This window comes from Microtus ochrogaster, chromosome 1 (assembly GCF_000317375.1).
Source record: "Microtus ochrogaster isolate Prairie Vole_2 chromosome 1, MicOch1.0, whole genome shotgun sequence".
NCBI lineage: Eukaryota > Metazoa > Chordata > Mammalia > Rodentia > Cricetidae > Microtus > Microtus ochrogaster.
Genome location: NC_022009.1, coordinates 108,850,708 through 108,877,347, shown reverse-complemented (window position 1 = coordinate 108,877,347; position 26,640 = coordinate 108,850,708). Strand labels below are relative to the sequence as shown.

Sequence of the window (26,640 nt, the reverse complement as noted above, 5' to 3'; positions counted from 1 at the left end):
CCACATATCACTAGCTGTAAAGACTTCAACAAATTCAAACACAGTCACACAATCACTTACACACACACACACACACACACACACACACACACACACTGAGGAGGTATGCAGAATGTGGCTCAACCAGCTGTTTAACCTTTGTGTCCTTCTGAATAGAGTGCAATCTAATTTACGAATTTGTCTCTCAGAGCTCGTTAATAGGAATTAACCAAGTAATTTACATTTCTTCATAGAAAGATCTAGAATTAAAAAACTTTGTTGTTGTTGTTTTTTAACTTACATATATTTTCCTCATCTACCATTTAAGTTAGTAGAGCCAGGAAAAGTGGGCTGAGAAATTTTAGAAAGCACTGGGAATATCAGTTATCTCTTCAGTTTAGATTCTCAGCATCGAGAGATGATGCGTCAGAAAGCATTAGCTGCCTTCGCTGCAATCTTTTGAAACCAGACAATTTATACCCATGTTCATTACGGTGTATATGTAATGTATGTGAAATGCTGAGAAATAATTCACTACTCAATCTCAGATACACATATGTACTTAAGAAAGAGAAGTTTTATTAGGGCAATTTCACTTTATTTTTCCATACAGCAAAGTCAACTACTGCAGTAATAATAAAATAAGCATAAAACAAATTGCAGCCCTAGACAAAATACATAATTGTAAGCAACTACAAGCAGAAAGTAAGTTGTGATTACATAATAGTAAAACCAAGCACATTGTCCTTTCGGCAGATGAAAGTGGTCGGGTTGCTGGTAAGGGCAACATCAGCAGCCAGCTGGAGTGAAGGCTGGGCAACCAAGTCATTAATCAAGTGGCCATTGTCACATTTTGCTCTTTTGAGTACTTCCGAGTTGAAAATTAAAACTGTGAAATTTGAACTTCTTTTTTCACCTGCGGAAAGAACAAGATCTACAGCAATTAAAAAACAATCACGTAACAACTACGGGTGTGCTGTTTGGTTTGCCTGTTTATGGTTTAAATTTTGTGAAAGTCAATACTTGTTTTGAAGATTTCATTTTGTGAACAATAAACCATTGAAATTGGCAGAAACTGATTTGAATAATATATGTCCTTAGCATAGTTCTTTCTCTCTTTTTGTTGAAGTTTTAAACATGCAGTAGTTTGGAAAACAATGTAAGGAATATCTGATCCATGATTTCACCTTAATGGCTGAAGTACCTGTTATTTTTGGTAATGATCTTCAGGCAGATTTGGCCCAATGGAGTTTTGTCAGTCATGAGATCTTGGAAGGATGGCAAATCTTTCCAGCTGAAAAATCCTGGCAAACTACAAGCTGTCCACAAAAAAAGCAAAGCAACGCGTCTGAAGGGTATGGAGTGCTAAGTCTGTGCCACTTTCGGAAGCAATTTTGCTCAGTCTGTCATCTCATTAGCCTTAACAAAACTTGTAATTATAGACGTTTTTATTCAAAATAAGATCTTGCTATTATACAGGTTTCTCTCTTTTGACTATATACAGAAGTGCAAAAAGTCAACCTTTCTCTCTAGACTCTCCAACATGCTCAACTGCAGCATCATCAACCCTCAAGAGTTTGCACACACGCTAAAATTCTCATTACGTAAACTTTGAGTATTTGGATTATCAACAAAAAGTCCCTTGTTCTATTTATTGATTATGCAGCTTATTTATAACAAGGCCTGATATTCAGGGATTTCAAAAATATTAAACAATACTTTAACATTTGAAATGGATACAGTAGAAAATAAATTTTATTCTAATATCTAGGATCTAGATCTTCTCATAATAACTAATTACAAACAAAATAAATCATCAAAATATTACTCAATTGTCTGCCAGGATTGTTGCCATAGCAACAACTTAACTTCTTACTTAGCAATGATTATATATTTATAAGATATCCATATAAAAGATCTTTGTTCTTTTAATGAAAACTAGACAAGAACAATGACTGACATTCTTACACTGTAATATTAAATCAGTAAAATATAAATCATTTAGTTAATAATACGGATATTCATATGACACTACATGTAATTTAAAACTGAGTATGTTATGAAGGAAAAACTACTTTAATTTTTTTGTATTTTGAAAAATTCATTGGTAAAATCTAATAAAACAATAGTCTATAAACTGAAATGGTATTCAATGTTAATAGAAAATGAAAATCTAATAAATGTAGGAAATGAAAAACTACATTTTAACAAGAAAAATAAGTAATATTCTATAATGTAACTAACTACAATAACATGTGAAGTCACCATTACTCTCTTAACACGATTGAAATTACATTGGTATGGGTTCCAACCCGTAATGTAATAATCTAAGGCTTTAATAGATGTACAGTACAATCAGTAAATCAACACATCAGTCTTATATTAGAAAGCATCTCTCTCAAGCATAAAAACTTGCAGTAAACTTGGAAGTATGGAAAGTTCTATAACAGAACTCTCACTTCTCCCATTCCACACTAGATCTGCCAGTGACCTGGCCCCTACTCAGCGATTTTAGAATTGCTGAACAGAGCAAAAATATCCTTTACGAGCTGCAACATCCAAACCACAAAAAAGGGGAATTCCTTTGGATGAATCCATTCTTAAAAACTGAATGCACATCTATTTTTAAAATTTTTAAAAGGCTTTCTAAGGCTATAAGCAGTTAATCTGAACAAAAGAATCACATATAAAATTCACCCATGTACTTAACCCACCCAATTACTAGGTTAATTAAACATTTCCCATTTTCATATTTTGGTTTTCATGCATCTGATGACAGTGCTGTTCTCTTTGTTTAGAGTCACTATTTTGAACGTGACTGTGATGAAGCATTGAAGCAAACGTGAAACCATTTCTGCAAAGCATTTATAGTCTTTTGACTTTTGACAGAGGCTATAAATAGAAGCAAAATAATTTCCTCAAACATTTTTTTGTTACTGTGTCTCAGAAATGGCATATCCCTTTTGAATAACATGTTATATAGTTGAGTATGCATAAATATTATACTACAATGCATTAAAATAATTTTGTATATCTATTATATATATCTCCAGTATGTGAAAGTTTATCTGTACTGAGTTTGTGTTGTGCTGTCTATTGTTACTGTAGAGTGAAATTGGCCATTTCTGAGACAGCTTTGGTTTCAAAAACAAAAAAAGAAAAAAAGAATGGTGCCCTTTGATTGATTAGTACTAGCAAACAAGCAACAAAATGTGGCTCTGAAAATAATAACACTGAAGAAATAATACTCTAATTTGATGTACAGTCTATGGCACTTCATGAGAATCCTTAACAACATGGTACTTAAAGCCATGATGTGCTTTAAAATATACACAGTTGTGGTTTTGCTTGGCACATTCATCTCTGTCAGATCCCTCCCTCACCACGTCTTACAATCTATTACAGTAAAAATATTACTCTTAAACAAAAGACTGTGCATGCGCGCTCTCAGCTCTAATGGCAACTTTAAATACAAGGTGCACCTTTGTTACTTGTAAACCTTGAAAGAAATAAACTCATTTTTTAAAAAATTATATCTTGGTCTACAGACGTACCAATACATAATAGAATCATGGTTACACCATAGTCTGTCTTTTCAAGATGGCATGAATATATAGGAAACTAATTATGTATGCATATTTTAATGCATAACTCTGTGCTACAAAAGAAAGACAATGTTGTTCTTTTAGATAGGAATATCACCTCAGCACAAATACCAATTGAATGTACAAAGTGTGTAGGCAACAGTGTGCAGCAAGTTCCCATGTTGTCTTTTCTTCTGGTTAACATGCAATATGTGGATGTCTTGTGGCTGAGGGATTTTTGTGTGTGTTGCTTGACGGTATATACAATATGGCTAATGACGTCGTCCTTATTCTAACCAAGCACACTGTCCTTTCCTCTTTGATGATCTACAATGGAAAAAAGAGATATTCTTTGTTAAAACACATTAATTGTTAAAAACATGTTCAGTATATAGTTAATATACACCACACATATACACAAACACACACATACATACACAAACACACACACATAGAAGACACCATGGTGATAACTTCCTCTAAACTTATAACGAACAAAGTAATGTCCTGACTCCATGCATTTGAGCAACTACGAAGGAACTACATTTTATTTCCCACCCACGCTTCCATTTTTAGACAGGGTCTCACTGAGTATATCCTTCTGAGTCTGGAGCTCATTATATAGACCAGCCTTGAGCACATAGAAACTCACACATTTTTTGAGTGCCCAGTGCTGGGATTAAAGGTGTGTTCCACCATACCTGGACAGAACTGCTTTGAGAGAGCTTACAAAATGGAGAAAAATCAACTTAAATAACTTGACTGCAACGCATCTTTTGCAGGCTCCTCAAAGTCCCAGTTCATTTCTTCCTTAAATGGAACTCATACTCTGCCCACCATTCTCTCTAGTCTGGGATCTATCTGTGTCTGGCTCTTGGTGTGGATTCTTCTCGCCTGGTTTTCTAAGCACCATGAAGACCTGATTCTGTCCCTTCTGCCAGATCCTTACTCTCCCCTGCACACAAGACCTTCACTGTCCAAAAGCCTTCTCTGACCATTGAGAAGAGGAGCCCTGGACCTCTGCCTCACAGGACACTCGTTCAAAGTTCTCTTGTGCTAGCACACAGTTCTGAAATCATTTACATCATTGATGGGGTAACTTACAGAAAAGCAGGACAAAACCTTACTTGCCAATATGTCAGCAACCAAATAAATGCAGGAAAGCAACAAAAGAACCTTCTACTGACCAGACTGAGTTTTAAATGGCTCTTTGCAAATTTACAAATATAAGTACCTGTCATGCTTCTGTGGACATGATCTAATTTAAGTTGTATATTTTGAAGAAACATGTACTTTAGGGAGAAAAAATAGTAAATTTTGCAGGTATTGAAAACAATGTCACAGAAAGCAAACACAAGATGCCAAACCCTTGTGAGGAACAATAACATCTTCAGAATCCTGTATCACTAAGCTGGCTGTCTTGAAATACTATTTAACTGATAAAAATATCTGTACATGTATGTATGTATATATGTGTATATATACATATATGTATATAAGGTTATTTGACTTAGATCCATTGTTCCTTACTAATCCTGTATTCAGTGATACATGATACAGGTAGGTATGTCTTATCACATAGGAATGAGTGAAATAATCGTTAAAATAAAATTAATGACTTCTACGCAGTCACCAAATAACTGCGTACTAGCCAAGTCTAGTTCACTGTCTAATCTGAAGAGTTTTCTTGAGGTACAGCCCACATCTACTTATTTCTGCACTCTCTAAGTGTTTTCGCACTACAGTGGGGAATTGCAGCAGAAGCTGAATGCTGCATACAGACAAAAATAGCTGTAGGCCTTGCAGAAAATTTCATCAAATGCTAACTCATGTTTTTGTCTTCTAAGTACCTTTGCCATATTTTATTCATGCATGTACTTATTTGTAATATCAATTAAAATACCCCCAAATATTTATCCTTTGCATTTTAAGTATTAACATATTCCAACCACAAATACTGAATGATTATACTGCATAATAAACTTACTGTTTTGTGACGACAACTCTACATCTGGGTAACATACTTGTGGCTAGTCAGATGTTCGGCAGATATTATGGGTATCTAGCAAATAAAAAAATTATTTAATGAATGATCCATGCAAGCAAGCCAACCACCGAGAGATGAAAACATCTTAATATTAAATTTATACGAAACAGTGAGATTCAGCTGTGAGGTGACAGGCCTCATTGGGTCAACATGACATAAAGTTAATATAAACGCAAATGCCAGAGAAGCACCTCACTGCTTGTAATCTTCGCGTTAAGGACTACTCTACGGATGTTACCAGTACTTAGAAAGTAAGAGAAGTACAGCTACCAAAAATTCATGCAGAGCAGTTATTAAAAGAAGCCCTTTTTGTTGGCCTACACACACACGCACACACACACCCTTGTGGTTTCAAATACTTAGCAATGATACTGAAATCAAGAATTAAAAAAAAATGTCTTGCCTGAGTTTGTGCAACCAAATTTCTAACATTTTCATTCAGATCAAAGTGTTTAACTTTTGACCCAAATTAAATAAACCAGGTGTGAATTATAAAAACGTGGTTCAAAAAATAAGTGGGAAAGAGAACTGGTTTGTTCATGAGCTGACTTCGGAACCTCAGCTACAGAAGCCGTTGCATTTTAGATAGGCAGGGACTCGGAGAACTTCGGAGAAAATACAATGAGAAACCAATACAGAGGTTACTTTTTTCCATACGAAATCAAACATGTGACTTGATTCTTCGTCAACCCCCAATTAAAGGTTGATAATGTGGGCAAGGCAACCCCACAGGTTGAGTGTAGCCGAGGCCTGAAAACATTGGTTCTAACACTTATTTGTTTCCTGGTTGTGTGAACCTGAGCAAAGGAACTAACTGGTGACTATTTCAACTTACTCTATACAATGACACTAAGTCCACTTCAGAAAGTTAGTTGGGGTAACAATGGTCTCACATACATGAAGGCTTTTGTTGTTTTCATTTTAAATATCCTAGACTATGTCAACCTTCTAAAACCTATAATTCACAGTCTGGAGTATCTATTACTATGTTCCTTTTAGTTTTAATTTCTTAGCTGACATTTTTACACAATTTTACAGCATTGGCAAATGGCACAAAAATGTGCTCCAAGCATAATGAAGCTTCTCATACCATTGTTCCTGCTGCTGCAGGGCAGGATGTTGCACCCAACAGTGTAGAAGCATCAAGGATGGGGCTGTCGAAACATACCAAGGACCTTCAACACCACTCGATGCAGATGAAGGGCCAGCTATAAACTTCTGCATGCATGCAGGCTGCATTTTGTGGCATCAGCTATTCCCAGCATTGCTAATGTACTGTAGGCATATACATATGTATGTATATGTAGATATAATATATGTGTGTATATATATATCCATTCCCTTTCCTTTGGTTGTAGAATAGTAATAGTATGAAGACCCAGGGAATTATGCATGAAATGGTCACAGCACAATGCAAAAAGTAAAGTGTCCCCTACAACCCAAGTGGCCAAGGGCATTTTGAATTTGCTTTGCTATAGTTGTGCTTACACCAGCAATTCTATAGTCATATATGGAATACACAGGAGATTCCAGCATCATTGATGTGCACCATAAATGGACTGCACTGCATCTACTGAGATTTCGGTCAAACTATCATGCCACATATGCACAATCTAGCATTCTTGTAAATGAGTCTTCTGTGTTAGTATAAATCCAAGGGTATTTTTGATAAGTCTGAAAAACTAATGATTTTTAGCCAAGAATTATTTAAGGCTTGTCTGAAACTTAAAATTAAATCCTTTTGGCATTATGATGTTGAAAGGTTTTAATGACTATATTAAAAGCTCAAAGCTCATCAACAGAAGATGATATATTGAAAAAACAAAAGAAAAACAAAACAAAAAGAAAGCAGATGCTCCTCACAGCACTAACTTTTGGTTCTTAGTTTGTCTGCCTGCTCCAAGGACACTATGCTGGATCCCATCTGACAAGGTTCTTTTCAGTCTCACCAGGCTGAAACACGCAGAACCTGCTTTAGTGACTTTCATGCACCACCATCCCTACTAAACTGTGCTTTCAAAATTATTTATCATTCATTATTTCTTTTTCTTCCTCCCTAAATGTCCCATATTTATGCAGGTTAACTGTGGAAGCAAGAGAGTACTTAATTTCCTTTTCCATTTAAAGCAGCTAGAATCAAGGCTGAGAGACGCTGCATAAAAGCAATTCATTTTGATAAGCAATCTGCTTATCAAAATTAAGCTATAAAAATTATATATCAAAACTCTATTTACAAGAGTGGTCATTTGTGGCATAGGAATACATTAAAATATTTTCCCTTTTTTTTATTAACAATTTAGGAACAAGCTGAGAAAGTATATACCAGATGCTTTAATATTAACCTCATAATTGCTCCCACATTGGGTGGCCAAAATACTTAGACAATTGGTTGAGAAAAATGAGAATTGCTTGTGTAAATATCAGTTTAGTAGCTTCAGAAACAGAGCTGCGACACTTTGGAGCACTTATAAATGGCATAAAAGCAATCGGCTGCTTGTCATAGAGAGAATGTGTAGGCCAACAAGAGGTATCTTTGAACCCCATGCTCATGACGGCACCCTCTACAGCTCTCACACACACACGACTCCCACTGAGCACAATGGGAGATCCATGTGCGTTAAGGCTGCTGGACTTGGCCCTATTAAGAGTTGGTTTTTAAGAAACAAAGCTGTAAATTAGCAAACCTGGTTGGCTGTGGCTGTTGCAGCGAAGGGAACACTTGTGGCAGATGTTGTTGCTGCGGACACAGTGGCTGGCGTAGCACCGTGCACCATGGGAACTTTCGGAGGGAAAATCATATAAGCAAACATACAGAAGAGTGTAGCAATATGGAAACCATGGCAACATGGAGGAGATCATTGGGCAATGGTATTTATCATAGCAAGAAGCCATGTGACAGAACATCATCACCAGCGAGTGACATGCAATCACAGCGCAAAGCAGGACAACATTCCAAGGAGAGAAGGGGAGGGAGGGATGAAAGAGAAAAAAAAAAGAGGGGGGGAAAAAAAGCTTGTTACCATTAAATCAAGAAAATTGATACAAATAGGCTTAATTTGCTAAGTTAAAAAACAAGAATTTTATATAGTGTTCAAAGACATTAAAATATAAATAAAATACAGGTATTTACTTTGTATGTACAGTTATCCATTTGAGTAAAAGTTCTTTTTTATTATTCACTACTATAAAAATATACAGTCATTACTTTTATGAGAGAGACTTGTTTTTATATACCAGAACTCATAGTCCAATCAAAATCCACTAATAATTAAATGATTAAGGAAACTTGTGTGGAAAGAAAACATTTATGTGGGGAGGGGGCGTGTCAATTAAATAGAAATCGGCATTTAATTGACGGGTGTTAGTAAAAAGGAAATGGACTTGCCCAATAGATACACGTTAAACTTAGCAGTGGATTTTGAGGGGCTGTGAGATGCAATGTAGGTTTAAGATAATCAAGAAACAAAGCTGGCACCTACCAACACTTGTAGCGGGTGTCATGCACAATATTGAGCCTGCCCATCATGCATTGCAACAGGAAGGTGGATTTGAAAAGGGAAAAGAATTAAAACATCCCATCACACGTGTAATTAGGAAATTCATTTGAACAAAGAAGAAAACTTGTTATTACGGGAACAGTGGCATGTAACTGTCAGCACAATCAAACCATACAGTAGCACAGTGGTCAGTTAGAACTAGTCCCGGGTGAGGAGTAAGAGCCAATTTCACTGTGTGCTGGTATACTTGCTTTCTCTGAACTGCTGCTTCTAAATAGAGCACTTTCAAGAAAATTTAAACCTATTTAATTCATTTAGAAGAAATTCTGTAATGTTTTGTTTTAATCCAGCTGCCAGCTCTTATCATTGCTTTGCTACTTCCAAATCTGACACATGCATTTTTTTAAGACTAAACACCCTGAGTAATTAGAAATAATGTTCATTATTAAAATGCTAAATACCCCAATGTACGAAACTGACTGGACAATGTCATGAAGCAGAAACTAATTTAAACTCTTGGGCTTTGCTTCTCTGTTCACTGTAGCAGCAACCATACAGACACAACGAGGATGTGACCACCCAGACAGAAACTTTATTCAGAGGGATAGCAAGCAATAAAAAAAACAGTATGCAAAAAGGGAAAACCCTTCACTTCTTTAGTGTAGAATTCAAAGGAAGAAAAAGCATTGTGGGGGAGCATAATTTTTTGGAATCTCAAACCAGTTTCCCTGTAGGCATCTGGCAAAAGAGAGGGACTTCCACTGCTCGCTTTGGCCTTGAAGGCTTCTTAGAGTCGCCAAAGTTTACGAAATCTCACAGGCAAGAATTTGCTAATTAGACTTCAGTGAAAAACCTGAGTGCAAGATAATGAGGATGCCCACGTCACCTGCAGGGCCTTAAGCCCTGATGTCCACAGAGGTGTGACTATAAGAACTGAATATAATGCCATATTCATAGTTCCTGCTGCCTCCTGACATACAAATATTGAAGCTCTATCTATTTTTACCAAGTATAGGTCACAGTCGCATATGGAGAACTACTGTTCTTTCTACAAGACTATTTTTGACTCCTTAAGGTTTAAAATCTAAAATGGTTTTACATTTCTATCTAAATCTCTGAATCTTGGCATATCCTGTTTAACTACGAGTAGCATCTGGGATGAACATTTGTTAGAAAAATATCTGCCAACTGAGTCTTGTCAGAAATGGTTTTACACAACAAACTGCCATTGAGAAACATAACTGAAAAGAGGATTACTCAACTGGCATTGCTGTTACATCTGCAATTCATCCGTGACCGCAATTAGACCAGGGCCACTGACGCCCAGTTAAAGCGAGTAAGGGATCTAGGGAAGCAACTAATAGTCTCTAGGGAGGCATTATTTAAGACATTTGAATAGCTTGTAATTTGCTATTACTACTGTATAAAGACTTGTGAAGGGCAACAAGAACAACAAAACAGACCAATAACAAAGAATATATTTAAAGACAACAGAGCAAGCAAGACTTAATACTGGGTCAAGATTTTGTGAAGATACTACCCTATAGGCAGGAGGATTGGGAAAGAAAATGGACAAAGGTAAACGGAGTATGTAGGCTACTTAAGGGACTTGAAAACCAGTTTAAAATATTATACACGTTACAGGTTTTAAATTTAGTATTATGCTACAGTTTGCCTACAGTAGTTCATGCGTAATTGAGCCTGCACGCACTGGAAGTGAGGTGACCTCACACACCTCTCTAAAGCATTTAGCTTTTTAATAATTCAATTTTTCTTTGGGTTATCATCCTCATTATCAATGTAACCAATGCACACAGCTTCAAGAGGGATTCATAGCAAATAAACACAAGGCAGCGATGAAGATACTAGCTGGGGTGCAGAAACTCACAAGTATGAAGACAGTGCTGTACGACCCTCTTACCATAACCAAAAAACATTTTTGAAATGACCATAGTAAACATCTTTATTTCCAATTGGTTGATTTACTCATAGCGATGCACAACGAGGCAAGTTAAATTTTCCCTCAGTTTTCAGCATAAGGCAGAATTTAAGAATTTGTCAATTCCCAATTTCCCCTGCAAAGACATTTGTGCAGCAGAATGGTGTGGTTCTGAGAAATGTGTCACTGTAATCACATTATTTTTTAAGTTAAAATGTGGATATAAAGGTCGGGATGACAATTTGTAAGTGAAATACAGGTATAGTCACAAAGACATCAAGGAGAAAGAAATAAAAAGAAGAGAGACAATGTTAAAACTGGATATCTGATTGGAATTTCTATATTTATTTATTTAAGTTTATAGTAAGGAGTACAAAGGTAATTTGTGGTATTCTAAAGTTAAAAAATATTATTTATTAAAAACTTGCAGTCAATTAAATTGTCAAATTTGATATTCAAGTATGTAATAGCTTCCTTATTTTTCATTATTTATAAATCTTTTTAGCATAAATAAAACTATAAATATATATACTTAAATTGATTATAATAAAAGTGGCAGACTAGAGATTTTTGTGGCATCTATTCTATAAAAATGGTCTCATCTTCCTGCCTTCCTGGACCAAACATCTACACCACCATCTAAGAGAGTTTCCTGGCCATTTCTTTATATCAGGTATAAGCTCAATATGAGCCAACAAAAAAATTGTGTTAATGAGTTTAGCTCTTTTAAAAGCTGTTCATTAATACTGCTTGAGAGAAACATGCTAGGGAGAAAAAAGTGATAGGTGCTTTTGTGGAAGACAGAAACATAATGGAAAACTCAAGAGGGAGGACCCAGAAATCTTTGGAGCCATGAATTGTTAGCCCATGGCACATTCTTTCCTTGGTGTTGACATACTCTTAAGGCAGGTCTACTGAACTCAGGAGCTCAGTCAAGGATTCTTATTGGCTAGGTGGCATAGGACCCCTGGAGAAGACGTCTACCCAAGGTCCTCTAATTAGGTAATGCTTACAGTGAGAGGCAGGGACTGAATGGGAACAGAACACTTGAGAATCTGGGCTGTAGAGGGTAGGGGACAGAGGGAGGAAGCTGCCAGCGGAGGACCTCAAAGTTCTCTCGGGATCCAGTAAAAATTAAAGCGGGCCTAGATTTACATTCTAAGCTAAAAAATAAAATCAAAAACAATGAAAATATTATTTCTAACATATCAAAGGGTTGAAATTCATTTTGTTATATAAATGGCCCCTTACATTATTCCTGGTCTTTGTCATTATTCTGCTTAGTTTTGAAGAGTAAACGTAAAATAAAAAATTTTAATGTGTAGTTAAAATTGAAACAAATAAACAAGACTGAACTTAATTTAATATTTATATATACTAGGTAGAGGGTGTGAAACAGGTGTGAAGTTCAGTGATTGGTGAAGCTGGTTCTGTTTCCTGAAATTCTTTTTAAGGTAACTATATAGCTAACACACAGCTATTGAGAAATTCCCCTGAGAGCCATGTAATATGGTGATAAATTGCTGGACTTCACTAGGTCTCATATTACTCACTGGTAACATAGAAAATTCAAGTCAGACTTTGGGTCTGAGAAAAAAGGAGAAAATAGGTCTGTATTGTTTGGCAAGCACAGCAAGGAGTCATTACTCAACCAATGGTGGCTGTTTGGAACGAAACGTGGAAAATAAATAGGAGGGCTGTGGGGCTGAAAGGCTGGAAAGCATGTGCCCTAACTATTTCTGGATACTCCATTTCCCCCTGCAGTCAGGAGTTTGGAATCTCTAGTGTAAATACTAGCATACCGCACGGCATATAATCAATATGTGTTGACTGAATAGAAGGCAAGACGGACGCAGAGAAAGGGAGGTCGGAGAGCTAAAGAGAGAATGACACATGGATAGACAGACACATGGGTGGATATAATCGTGAACGGTGGATTAGGTGGATGGATGCTATGTAAGTTCAGGTCTGTTCTTAAATATGTGCGTATTTGTCCTTGCTAGCTGACTAGCATGACACTAATCCCTGATCCTTTGTCAACAAACTAGTTCCTATGTATGTAGTCGATGGTTCTATGGACTTAGCAAACTGTGCTTCCCTGCAATTTGAATGAAACAGACTCACACCTATCTATAGTTACTGAGAAGCAACAAAACCACAGGGCTCTAAAAAACCCAGCTGTGAAAATGATAGTGTATCTTCTTAATTATTATACCGTGATTAGGAGACCGCTTCGCTTATATGTAATTCTATTTCATATGTATAACCTAGACTTTGGGAAATAAGACTATTTTCTCCAAGATAGTACACATGTGACTGTATATGAATCTATGGTAAGATCAACTTTCTTTAGTTCTAGCAAGATTTCAGAAAGTAAAATTGCCAGTAATTTCCATTTTGTGTGTAAATACACAAATGTCCCTAAATTTGAATAAAGCCACTGTCCATAGCAATCTGTGCTATATTTGTCTACGCAGCTTTGTCTGGTAAGCCCTACGAAGCAGAGAACCAACCAACCCCATTCACAAACACAACATGATGGACATGGACCATCAGGAGGCCTTGGTACCACCTACCAGGCAATCTAAACAGTAACTAGTCCCCTTAGGCTGGGTCTGGACTCCCAGAATTTTCCAGACTCTACAGTTCCTACTTGTTTTGGTTCCTGTGTGGCTTTTGGGGTATAAGTTTATTTTCCCCATAAAAATTCTTTATTTTCTACCTTTCTGACTAAGGGGTTTGGCAGAAATAGAGATATCATAGGGTCATTTTTCATGTACATGCTGATATACATGTAAAATAATGGAAGTATTTTTATTTTTAAGTCAGGATGGTAGCATTTATCTCTGGTTATATGGCTAACGAATAACTCAACCTGGCTGTACGCCCTTCAGATCAGGTTGCAAATATATATTCTTTTATATGCCTGCTATCATAGTTTCACATAATGGTATAATGGTAAATATAATATCAAGATATCAGAATATCTCTGATATAAGAATTCATATAAAATGCAAGTATATCTTTAAAATTTCAACCTATTTTAAGCATATTTTAAATTACTAATATATCTTTCAAAAGTAGTGGGCAACTGATTCTAAGGCATGGATCCAATTACTGTCCCCTAACTTGAGCCTGCACAGTTTAGTTTAGTTTATAAACAGACCACAAAGCTGGTAAAGGGTCAAACTGTCAGAGTCACACTGCGCTCCACACACAACTGCTGGCCACGGTGATTTAGAGGAGGATTGAATATTAGTAAGAAATTAAAAAAAAAAAACACGGAGATGTACTATTTCAAGTTCTCTTACATAACACATGGAAGAAGATAATTTATTTCATTTTTAAATTTCAAATAGGGAAACTATGATTTTAAGGGTAACATTTTATTCAATAGAAAAAATGACAGAAATATAATTTTAATTTGTTTAAATATTCTAATAATCCCTTCCAACCTGGCCTAGAGATCTGGTTATATAAAACTGAGCGACTGTTCATTGAAAACAGTAAAAATCTAGAAGCACAGAAACTTAACCAAAAAGCAAGACAATGAATCACTGGAAGTCTCCAAACAACGCTATATAAGGAACTGAGAGATACTGTGTGCTTTAGTGCAAAAACTTCCCTAAGATCAATGAATTTGTTATAGAGGAAGATCATTTAATTTTTATCTTAATCTGGCTGGACAAACTCCCACTTGAAGAATGCTATCTCTAGAGTATAGCTACCATTTTACCCTGGAGTATTTTAATAAAACAGTTCAGCTAGCTTATTTATTTACTTACTGTCACCATAGCACAAGGTAGTAGAGCCATGATGCACATACCTAGCTATTAATTTACTAACATTTTAATAAACTATTTTATCAAAAGTAGCATATATATATATATATATTCAAAGTGTTCTCAAAATAAAACCATGTATAGGAAAAAGAGATTACTGATACTCTTGGTTAATTAATTTTAAAATATGAGGTGTATAAAAAGTGAAGCAATGTACAAAATAAAAGAATTAAGGATGTTGAAATAGTAAATTTCTAAGACACTTAGTGAGTTATTAGTGTTTTTAACCCTTAAATCTCTATGGATGAGAGTATGTGGATGTGAGCAAGCTGAAAGGGAGCTGAAACCAGAGAGGCATGACTAAGCACTAAAGAGGAAGACCATGGGATGACTAAGCAGTAAATACAAACACCAAGGGAAGTTGGACTTTAATTTCAGCATTGGAACAGGAGTAATTTTAGCAATGCATAATTAATACGAAGAGCACATCTTAAGAGCTCTAGGATGAATACATTTTTAACTGTCTCGGTCCATTTTGCAAACTAATGATTGAAAATGTCAAAATTGAGTCATTTCATAAAACTGTGGTGTCTTGAAGGCAAAGGGGTCTTACAGCAAGAGAGCATCATAACACAGCTTGACAAACATACAACAGTGTTGAGGAAAGAGAAAAAAAGAGAACATTTCAATTCCAAATATCATAAACACCCACAAATATATAAACATCTCTGTCTCAGTAAGCTCAAGTTTCAGTTTCAAAGGAAAGCCATTTATGAAAGCTGAGTGTTGCCCCAGCTGGCTACCTTACCTTACCTTATTACACCCTCTCTATGACTTAACGGCTAACCTGGGCTGCAGGGATTAACCTGCTCTAACAGTAGAACCCTGAGCAGGTCATCAGAAATGCATTCCGTAGCCAATGCAAGCCCTTACCTGGTGGGAGGAAGGCGGTATGCTGCTGTAACTGCATGTTGGCTAGGGCCTGTTGGTATTGGAAAATACCAGTGTTAAAGACTGCGGTGGCACCGTTGGTTTTTTCAAGAGCAGGCCTCTTTGGCAATGGGGGAAGTACAGCTTGAGGAATTCCCTGTTTAGTGAACGAGTATAAAAACAAATACCAGTAAAAAGAGAAAAAGAAAAAAAAAAAGAAAAATCAGTTGTAGGCTAAAACTGTTAGGGAGCACGAGCAAGCAAGCAGCAGAGCATTTAACTACCCAGGGAAAAATCCAGTCGACAAAACCAATTAAGGAAATTAAGCAAGATAAAAGCTTTAAAGGAAGCATTATTTCGTCCACAACAAAAGCCCACTAGTAAGGAGAGCAGATGTTATCATGAGTAAGGTGTTTTATGTCCCATAATGCTTCAGGCTTTCCGTGAGAAGCCGTTGATTTGGGGAAGAAGGAAAGGTGCAGTGCGAGCTCCATGGGGGCCTAGGAGTGGAAGCACTGTGAGAAGGTCACCGTACAGCACCTGGCGGGGACACGACCTCCAGCCAGCTCTGCCCACCCCAGTCCGCTGACACATGCAAATGTCCCAGAGCATGCAAACTCTCCTCAAATACTGCACTCTACAGGTTAAAATCTAAGAATTCTACCACTAAAGCCATGCTAACCACACAGGTACAGAGATAAATATACAGTGAAAACCACACTTTACTGTCCTCTGAGTATTTCATTAGAACGCTTGACAATGTAGTTAAACTGAATGTGGGCTGCTGGGATTCCAGTCTTTCATTGTACCATAGCCATCTATGTACACATTTTAGGTCTTTCTGCTCATTTTTCAGGAAACCACACTCAGTTTTTCATTGCACTTTACCATTTTAAACAGGAAAAGGATTATATATATATTTTTTTTTTAATTGGTTAAAAACAAAACCAAAACAAAACAAGAAAAACTAAGAAACAAAAAACCTTGTATCTACAATAAAGCTACATGCCAAGCTAAAAGGTGAAAGGTCATAGTACCAGGTCAAAGGTTGCCTCGAGGGGTCGCTTCAGTGATTTGACAGCCGACTGAGTCTTAATTAGCAGGCAGCGAGCACATGATGGCAATGGGCCAGTGGGGTTCAAGCGCATTAACATAAACAGCAAGCAGAGGTGCATCATGGGGGCAGCAGTGCATTTTGGGTAGGTGAGAAAAAACAAATAAAAAAACAAATCATCGGAATGCCATATACAACGAATAACAAGACTAAGCATGCACAATAGAGGCACTATTGAGTTGTTATTGGAGGATAATTCCTCTTTGTAGTTAATTACAAACAATACTCTAAAGAAAAAAAAGGGAGTGAAAGAAAGAGAAAAGGAGAGAGTCTGCCTTCTGTATTTTTGCTCAAGTATCCATAAACAAACACAGAAAAGACCTCTCTCATTTTATGGTGTAGTGACAATGGCTTTTATGACTATTTTTAAAAGCTATATATTTTATATATAAGAAAGGATAACATTAAAACAGCTAAGCCAAGAAATGGACCCCTTAAACTCCGCTACTAGGTCATACTGAAGTTTATCTTAAGAAAAACCATTTAGTATTTATTCTAAATGACCTGATTTTTAACTCCTTGAGTAGCGCAGTTTCTTTTTCCTTCATGTATAATGGCTTAGTCAAGACCTGGCTCTTGAACAATCATGTTTATGCCACAGTAGGCCTTCACACTATCTAGATGGCAGGCTATGCAAAATGTTGCAGCTAATTTGAAAACAATTTTGTCAAAGTGATTCTCCTAAATAGTTCCAGATTATGTTATTAAAAGCAAGATAAATGTAAAGAAGAGCTCTGATGTGCAAAAGAACACACCCAAAGAGAACAACGGCGGGCCGATGATGTACAGAGACTGGAGATGGCAGTGTTGTTATGTCAAAAGAGGAGACAAGTGGCTCTTTATGAAGCAGGAATGTCAGAAACCCTATAGCAAGAATAAGACAGATCCTTAGGGTTAGGCCAAGAGGAGGAACAATCTGAACCATCTGAGGAGTTACCCTCACTTCTGTGAAGGGCAGCTTCTTTATGTATTGTGTGGGATACCTGAACAAACATATCTTCAGCAAAACATAACAAAGAGGTTAATAGATGAAGAGCTTGTAGTAGTAGACAAATTGTTCAATATCGTTCTGACTGCAGACGAGGAGGGCACTGCTCTCTCTACTCACCATGGCAGCTGCAGTGGCTGCAGCCTGTGCTGCTGCAGCCTGGTTGACCTGGTATTGGGCAGCCTTGATCTTGGCTTGCAGGTGTGCAGGAGGGTGAAAGTATTTGCACTTTTCCCGAGAGCATCTCCCTTTGATGTAATCCATGCAGACGGTGACTGTGTTGTCATTGGTGTCAATCATTGTGCTGTCAGCAGGGTGAGCAAACCGACAATCATTTTCTCCTCGGTTGCAGTTGCCTCGCTGGTACTCTCGACACACCTATGAGGTCATGAAATGAATGGGATTCAGTCAATGTGAGCAAGCAGGTCCTTTCTGAAGACGATTTTTCAACGATCCAAACTGGGGGCCAAGGGTGTATATGGAGGGGGAAAGGTAAACTGGAGCAATGCAGCAGCATGATTCGGCAGTGCTTAGTATGCAAATATGGAATCTTTCCGGCAAAATGTCCTTGAGAAAGGAAGCGCGTTCATGATGAATGGAAAGCATGAGCTATCTATTCCAGCACAGTGTTGCTGTACTTATTCATTACCAAGGGGAAAATGTGGACTTTAGAGTGAAGAAAGCCAGCAGACACCACTTTCACCAGGTGAGCACATGAATATTAAGAAAGAATGAGACACAGGAACACCATTGTATTAATGTGACTTCCCTACTCACCTCCCCAAAAAGCCCTATCACACAGGGTGTTTATATCGTTGCCGATTGGTAAATACTAGACACAATGAATGGGAAGTATTTTGCAAAATACTAAACATTCTTTCAAAGTGTCAAGGTTGTTAAAATAAGAAAGATTAAGAAGCTGTCCCGGACTGGACATCATGGAGCCAGAGCAAGGATGCTGGCAGGACAGTTGCTTATGTCTGCCCCAGCCAATGAGAGCTACCCCACCTGACAACTTGAGCTTGATCCCTCAAACCCACAGGGCAGAAGGAGAGAACTGACCCCTGAAAACTGCCCTTTGATCTTCACATACACTGTGTGGCATGCAAGTGAGTAGACATATATATGCATAAATAAATAAAAGCAATAAAAATTTAAATTAAATCAGATTCAGGTATACAGGTCACTTGATTCACAGTAAACCAAAGTTAAATTATGAGATTTATAAGTGGTACTGGAGTTGTTTAAAATGTTAAAATATTTAGTTTAGTGAATGTCAGGCAGCAAGAATTTGGGTAAACAGACATTAGCTCTAAGTGAAAACACAAAGCACTCTAACTGGCGGGCATTTCTACCAAGTGTTTCCAGAAGTCACTTCTGAGCGCTGAAAATGCAGTCAGCATCAGTACGAGTGGAGGGAGGAAGATTCACTTGTGTTACTGCCTACTTGGTTTATGGCTGTTAACTTCAGTGTGGGGATCCTGGGGAAGAGGTAAAATACACTATTTCTTATTCGCTTGCTCTTTGAGTCGTATAGAAGTTTCCAAGTCTCCCTTTGGGAGTTTGATCTTTTGACCAGCAGAGGGCCATCTAAAACTCCGAAAGGCTTGACTTTATTGTGTGCTCTAGCTTCAAACCTCGGTATTTTTTTTTTTTTTAAACAATGCACACTTCAAAGACAGTTTTCCTACTTCCAGCATGCCCCCTCCCCCAACTGGGCGAATGCAGACACTGAACACTCTGTTTTGCAGTTAAACAGGACTGAGATGCTGGGACTTTAAAGGGACTCATAAAAATGACTGCATTTAAACCAGTCCCTATTATGTTCAGACCCTATTAGGATGGAAAGCGGCTCATACTAAGAACCTGGGTTTGGCTAAATATTAAGAGCTGGAAATGACTACCGGGAAACTCCCAGCTAGTAAAAGACGTGTGTTCTACAGCACAGCAATGGCCTAGCACCACTCACCCTCTTACTTTATTCGATTTTTTTAAGCATATTGAGTAACTAAGGGTACAGATGATTTAGGAAGCTTCGAAAGGCTGTTTTAGTACTATATTCACCTTCTTGAACAGAACAAAGGAAACTCAAGTGTAACCACGAGTTTACAATTTAGAAAGCAAATGTGGCCAAGCTGTGTTTCAGGGCACTCCCCTTCTCTAGTGGACTACAAGAGGAAGTGGTGGGGCCTTCAGAGCACAGGTTCCTGGAGCCTGTTAAAAACTACAAGCTTATCAGTGAAGCCAGCAAAAGAGATAGTCTGAAAAAAAAAATTACAATGTAATGAGTGAGCCTACACGTAGAATGCATATTATGTTTTATGTTTATAACGCCATGTTATGAAGAACAAAGGTCACTTTTGTGCTTAAGCAATTCATCCAAGAGGAAGCTTAGATGGGCCTATATGCGCTCTCTCCAGCCAGTTCTCAATAATTTCCTCTTTCCCAAGTCTGCCTAGGTGAGAACTGAAGGCAAAGACCTGACACTATGTTTCACGTTTGCCACCCTGGCAGGAAGGTCAGTTCCATTGGTGCATGTATGCTTTCTATAGGTTAAAGACTCCTTGACTATAATTTCACACTTCATTTTTTTTTTTTTTTGTGGAATGCAAGCAGGGAGAGTTGTACAAATGCTTAATCAGAGAAAAAAAAAGCAGAGTTTTACAGTAAATTTTAAAGTTTTGAAAATGAAAGGTTCTTTTTTTTGCTGCATTTTGGACTTACACATGTTTTTCCAGTGTTTTGTTCTGACCTGGATGGGGACGGACATGGAAGAACACACAAACTGCTGCCGTCACGTTAGTTTGCTGTTCAGGGGACAGTGAAGGAGCAACCTTGTGAGAGTTGGGCTGCCGGGAGCCGGTGGGGAAGCTTTGGGGGATAGACAAACTCTGGAATGCTGGGCACTGAACGGGGACAACTTTCAAACACATTTCCTCCTAACAGTCACCACCAGTAAAATGGGGTCTAGCGATGACTGCTGAATATGGGTTTGGTTTGTTCCTTTCTCTGAAAATTGGAGAAAACTTCTGACTAGGTTTACCAACCTCATTAAAACAAAACGTTCAGATGTAGTTTATCTTGGTAAACTAAAGTTGACAAAATTTGCAACAGATTTAATCTCATATTCCAAAACAGGATGAGAACTTATAAAATTTAACAGCAAATTAGCAGCAGAGAAGACAAAATTAAATAAAAAATACCCGAGCAATATTCTGACTCCATTTTCCTTCTGTGTAATTTCCTGTTTGCACACATTTTAATATGAGGATGATCACAGTTTAGCGACAGCTTGGTACCTTTTTCAGAAAATAAAGCCATAACAGCGTCAACATTTTCATCTTCCTATGTGAGGTTCAAATCATCATTTCTGATTGCACATCAGATATTAAATAGTGCACAGACTATGGGTGACTCTTAAGTGGATATATAGATTATTTCCATCATTTTCATATTACAAACAATTTTGCAAAGGAAATACAACAATAGGCATTTTGGCTAATTTCCTAATTTTCTAACATGAATATATAGAAACAAAATTTGTTGGTAAAAAAATTTGGGGTATTGATAAATGTTTCTCAAACCTAAATTAAAATGATGAGATATACTAAGCCATACACAAAATAGGATTCACTCAAAACTGAACACAGAGTTTCTTACTCTGTGAAGATCAAAGCAGACCTGATACCGGAGGCCAGGTTGGTCTACACAGTGTAACAGGAAATGGATAATGCAGGAAAAGCAGCACTTCAACTGCAATACTCACCAAAACCACTCTAAGTCCCATTTCTAACAAAACTTCTGTAGGATAATTACAAACCTTAAATAGTCAACAGGAAAAAATAGCCAGAAAAAAATATCCAAAGAAATGTCTTAATAAGTCTTTGAACTATGCAGCCCCCGAGGTGTGTTTGGCTACTACTGTGTGATAGGAACTTCTTTCCTGTCACTGTGTCTAAAGTCCTTCAGTATACTGCGAGCAATGCTCACTGCAACCTAGCAGTCTGTATAAAACTATGAGCACTAGAAATACATCTTCAGTTCAGAGTCACGAATAATAACACTTCAAGGGGTGCAAAGTTGAGAGTTATAAAACAAGTATTCTGAAGGCTAGTCAATTGCCTGATGAGTGAAAAAAATTCCTGAAACCCGCTACCAGACTAGCAAGTCTACATGAACGAGACTGTCAGATTTAAACTACCACCCCCAGTGATCCTAGTTTCTGTTCAGTTGGTAAATAAACTGCACCATGTCTAATAGCACAACCAAGACAACACGTTTTCTAATTGGAATGGTCAAAACCTAAACGTGTCCCCCCGAAAAGGTCAACAAATATTTAAACTTTTCCTCAAAGTTGTTATGTCTAATCACCTATCACGAATACAATCTCTGTGAGGGAATGTGTTTTTCTGTGTCTAGTTAAATTCATAGCCGGCTGGCGAGCTGACATTTAAGGGTAGAAGTTACATGAGCATTACTAGTCTTAATGAGGGTCCTTTCTTGGTAACAGAAAACAGCAAGTAAAGGCTTCACTGGTATCCAAAACAGACCTTTAACTTGAAGGACACCTGGTATAGTTCTCTACTGGATATGGTAGCATAAATGAATCTGTGGATCCATTTTGCAGAATGAAAGCTTACTATGATTCTTTAGACTAATCAATGATTTCCATTATTATCAATGCTTTGTAATGAAGCACATACATGACCTTAAGTCTTAGCCATTTCTAATACCTGTACACACTGTAATAATTTCTTTAAATACTCTTTAAGCATTAAAATGATGCTGGGAATTACAGAAAGAATCCCAAGACCACAAAGCAGAATTTTAGGAGCATATTTTTAGTGACTAACAAACTGGCCTCACTTTAAGAGAAAACCACAACTTGAGTGTATAGTACAGAATATTTGTAATATATATATATATATATATATATATATATATATATATATATTACAGTATATTTGTAAAAATATCCAGCAAAGAATGGATGCGTATATTGATACAAATGCTACGTATCTGTGATGTGTACATAACACACACACACACACACACACACACACACACACTCACACTTAAAAATAAATGTTTTAACACCTCTTTTGGTTGCTGTTGAAAGACAAAGAATGATTTAAATGTGCTGTGACATTAAAGATAAAATAAACCAGTGCAAATCTCAAATTTTACATATAAGCAACATGAAGTCAATGTGGCAAACCAAGCTTAAGGAGTTAACTACCCTACAAGCAGTGATTACGGGGTTTCTATTTTCTACCTTCAGACCTCTGCATCCAATCTGGTCAACACTAGTACTTCTAAGTGATTTGAAATCTCTGTATTGTGTGTCAATTAGAGACAAGGAGGAAAAGATGTAGCAAGAAGAACTAAGCCAAGATCCTAACTGTTTTAGACCAATTTTACCTCAGAAGAAAATAAAAATCCAAAATATTTTATTGTAGAACACGACTTTAATCTCTAAGTAATCACCGGTGTCAACTGTGAGAAAAGAGTTGTGGGCACTCCTTCTGTGTCTTTCTCCCTCCAGTGCTCCAGCTCTGGAGGTGCTGGGGGTTGGGGGAGCTCTGAATCATTGCAGAGCAGAGGCACATGCATGTCTCCCACTGCAGGCCCTGTGACTGTGACAATGACTCAGATGCTGGCAACAGAAGGGACGGCATGCTCACTGCTATCAGGAACGCCCGTATGCAGAAGGAGAGATTGTTCTAGCAGTAGCAAAGGCAAATGACAAAACACAGCAGCTCTTCATAAGGAAGAAAACTAAATCACAAAATACAACTACAGAAAAACTACCTAAAATTTTAAGGGAAAAAAATAGAGTTTGAAAACGTAGCTGAGTTTTTTTAAGACCATTTTTTCAGTGTTTTGAATATTATTACATATTAATAATTAATATACTGACATTTCTCTCAGACGATTTGAGTCTCATTAGTCAATAACAATCATGCATTAAGAATCCTGGGCTTGCTTTACAAAGACCAGGGGAATAAAGCTGATGCAAATGCTGTTGTATTGCACTTGCAGACAGCATTAAGAAGAGAACTGCTACACTTGTGTAATGAGAAGCCAAACAGCAGAGTGTATTTCTATGGCAAGGACAGGCTGCATGACATCTCTTTCCTACCCCGACTTACCTCTCTAGGAAACAGTGGTAATAACAGTGTCTTCCCATCAGATTGTTCTAAGGCTAGAAGGAGTGATGTCTGTGTCAGGGGGGACATCCTGACAAAAATGCTGTGATCTGATACTCTTTCTAATACATCCCCAAAGCTTTAACGAATAAGTAAGAGATTAACACTTACTATACTTCTGCTAACTTCACTAGTTATTAGACTCAACTGCCTTCACGTATGCCTGACTTTGTTGCTTTCTCCTTACTCAGTCCACGCAGGACTTTTCAGCCCAGAGTCCCCTCTATGCAGACAGACAGGGAAGGCTGTTGGATGCAGATCTGTGCCTTACTCAGAGGCCATTTTCCTGCGGTCTACCAAGCCTGTTAATTCATGACATGCTGGAACTCTGCGTGCTAATTTCAAATTTGGATGTATAACTTTAATTTCCTCTTCAGTCAGCAACAGCAAAGCCTGGGCATCTGTTCACGTTCCACCTATGACAGCCAAGTGACGTTTTCCTAAAAGGCTCTCATAAGGGCACGTTCCACAAAACTGCCTTACTGTCTCAACGGATGTATTCCAGAGCTTATGGGAACATCTGTAGTGAGTTTTAGGATGTCTCATGTACGGTAGCCAATGCCTTCCGTGTCTGTGAGCTCCTGAGGGCATCAATCATTTCTAATTTTTGATTGCTACAATGCCACAGCAATAAACATTCAAGAAGCAACTGTTCAGTCCCGAATGCTTTCTTTCTTTCTAATTCTTTGAGGTATGTGCATGACTAGCAACATGTGATATATTTCAAAGAAACTGATGGCATAGCGAAGTAATAGGCACCCCAAGCCCAGTTCCACTCTTCACCTAGTAGCCTAACCACAGAAGAGTAGCTTTTATAAAATTCCATTACTCAAAACAGGAGAACTCCGGTCTAACTAAATGCTACAAATACTGAAGGAAAATCCTTGCTTTCAGCGTTTAAAGTCATTTCTGGCCATAATACTTAAGAACTGTCATGGAAACTACACAGATGCAATTCTTGGTCTTACCTCGAGTCTATCTGTCCGCATTAATTTCTGTGCAGCAGCTGCAGCAGCAGCTGGCACTGGAACTCCAGGATTCCCCGTGACCAACATTGGTGCAGTAGGCAAGATTTCTGCTGGAACCAGGCTTGGGGAAACAGGCCCCAGGTAGGGATTAAAGGCTGCTGATGCATTGGTGGCTAAGCTTGGTGCAACTGAAAACATTGGCTGAAAAGTAAAATAGAAAGCGAAATTTAATTGCAGGCCTCGCTTCCAAGTTAATACCCCACTTTATACAACTATCATTTATTCTTCATATGTGACTCATTCTTCCTTCCTTCACTTCCGTTTAATTCTGTTCTGAATTTAGTCTAAAAGGTTTTAGAAAAGAGAAATTCGCTAGGTCATGTTTTTCCTAAAATCTAGCAGATGAACTTCCAGAGAGTTTTAGAAGATTTGCATCTAAAATTGGGGTTTTGTCCTGAATATATCAGTGCAGACACTTGCTTGTCGTCACCCATCCTCCACCTTTGTCCTAACTCATTCCTAGAAACTTTTCTGAAATATACATTTTGTAACTACAGATATACTCGAAAGGTCTGTTCACAAGTGTTAACAGGATACAAGGGCCCTATTGTCTGGAGCAGGTACAGGAGTCCTGGAGCATCACTGAGTCCCCTGGCCAGTGCACAGTTAGCACATCTTGTGGGCTGTGAGGGGCAAAGATTACACTGTCTTTTGGGTGAGGAGGAGATAGCATTTGGCCTGGTCACTTGATGTGGGTTTCTCAGAAGCAATGGTCAAGATTCTATGAGCCCATCACATCCTTGGGAGGCATTTGGCAATGGACTAAGCCTCACTAGAAAGAGAAAAGTCTAGCATGTGAAGACTGAAATAGAACACTTCCCAGGAAATGCCACAGAATTATTCAAGAATTACACCTGGCAGCATAGGATGGGCTGTCAGCAGACAGGATTTATGACGGAAATACTTCGATAGATGAAGACTTATGTTACTTTTTGATATGCAAATCAGAATGTCAAAGAATAGATCTAATCTTCAATAGTCTGTTGAAATCTATTTTAAGAGTTTGGCCGGGGTAACAAGACACAATTTACAGTTTTACTGATTATAGATTTTCAATAAATTTAAGTTTTAAAATTTAGTGCTTTGTATAAAAATTATTCTCTCAATATATTTGTGTGTGTGTGTATGTATATCTCTAAGGTTTTCTTTCGCTTTCTCTCTCATGGAAAAATGGTACCTGTACTTAAAGGTAATTTTTAACAGTTCTGATAGTAAGAAATAGATCTACTGAACAGTATTATACTATGATGATATTAGATTAAAGTGCTGCCAATTCCTCTCTCTGATAAGAAGTTATAAGATGCTAGAGTATAGGAAAGACTCCAGAAAGCTTTGCAATAAAACTTTATGCAACAAAGAATATACAAGTTATTAGTATAACATGAAATCAAACAAATTACAAAATAAAATGTCATTTCCATAATATTGCTATGACATCGTGCATGCAGAGGAATAAAACAGTGTTTAGACCCTTCTACACAAAAAGTGGTTCTCATTCTGGGTGATTCTACCTCCCTGGAGACATGTGGCAGTATCTGCATAC

General features: G+C 37.5%; 1 protein-coding gene across 15 annotated transcripts in view; it reads right to left on the bottom strand.

Annotated features, from left to right (window-relative positions):
- Positions 1 to 536: 536 nt before the first annotated feature.
- Positions 537 to 26,640, bottom strand: part of Mbnl1 (muscleblind like splicing regulator 1) — a 144,019-nt gene continuing 117,915 nt past the window's right edge. For 6 of the 15 annotated variants that reach the window (XM_013348528.2, XM_013348519.2, XM_026780926.1 and 3 more), the window contains 8 exons: positions 25,038 to 25,238; positions 17,981 to 18,238; positions 16,796 to 16,849; positions 15,762 to 15,915; positions 9,090 to 9,125; positions 8,295 to 8,389; positions 5,551 to 5,625; positions 537 to 3,890 (listed from right to left, as the gene is read on the bottom strand). In XM_013348528.2, the coding sequence (XP_013203982.1) occupies positions 5,569 to 5,625; positions 8,295 to 8,389; positions 9,090 to 9,125; positions 15,762 to 15,915; positions 16,796 to 16,849; positions 17,981 to 18,238; positions 25,038 to 25,238 (855 nt within the window). In that variant the 3' untranslated portion in view covers positions 537 to 3,890; positions 5,551 to 5,568. The remainder of the gene's footprint in view (positions 3,891 to 5,550; positions 5,626 to 8,294; positions 8,390 to 9,089; positions 9,126 to 15,761; positions 15,916 to 16,795; positions 16,850 to 17,980; positions 18,239 to 25,037; positions 25,239 to 26,640) is intronic. The other 9 variants (XM_026780812.1, XM_026780978.1, XM_026780846.1 and 6 more) reach the window with 6 other exon arrangements.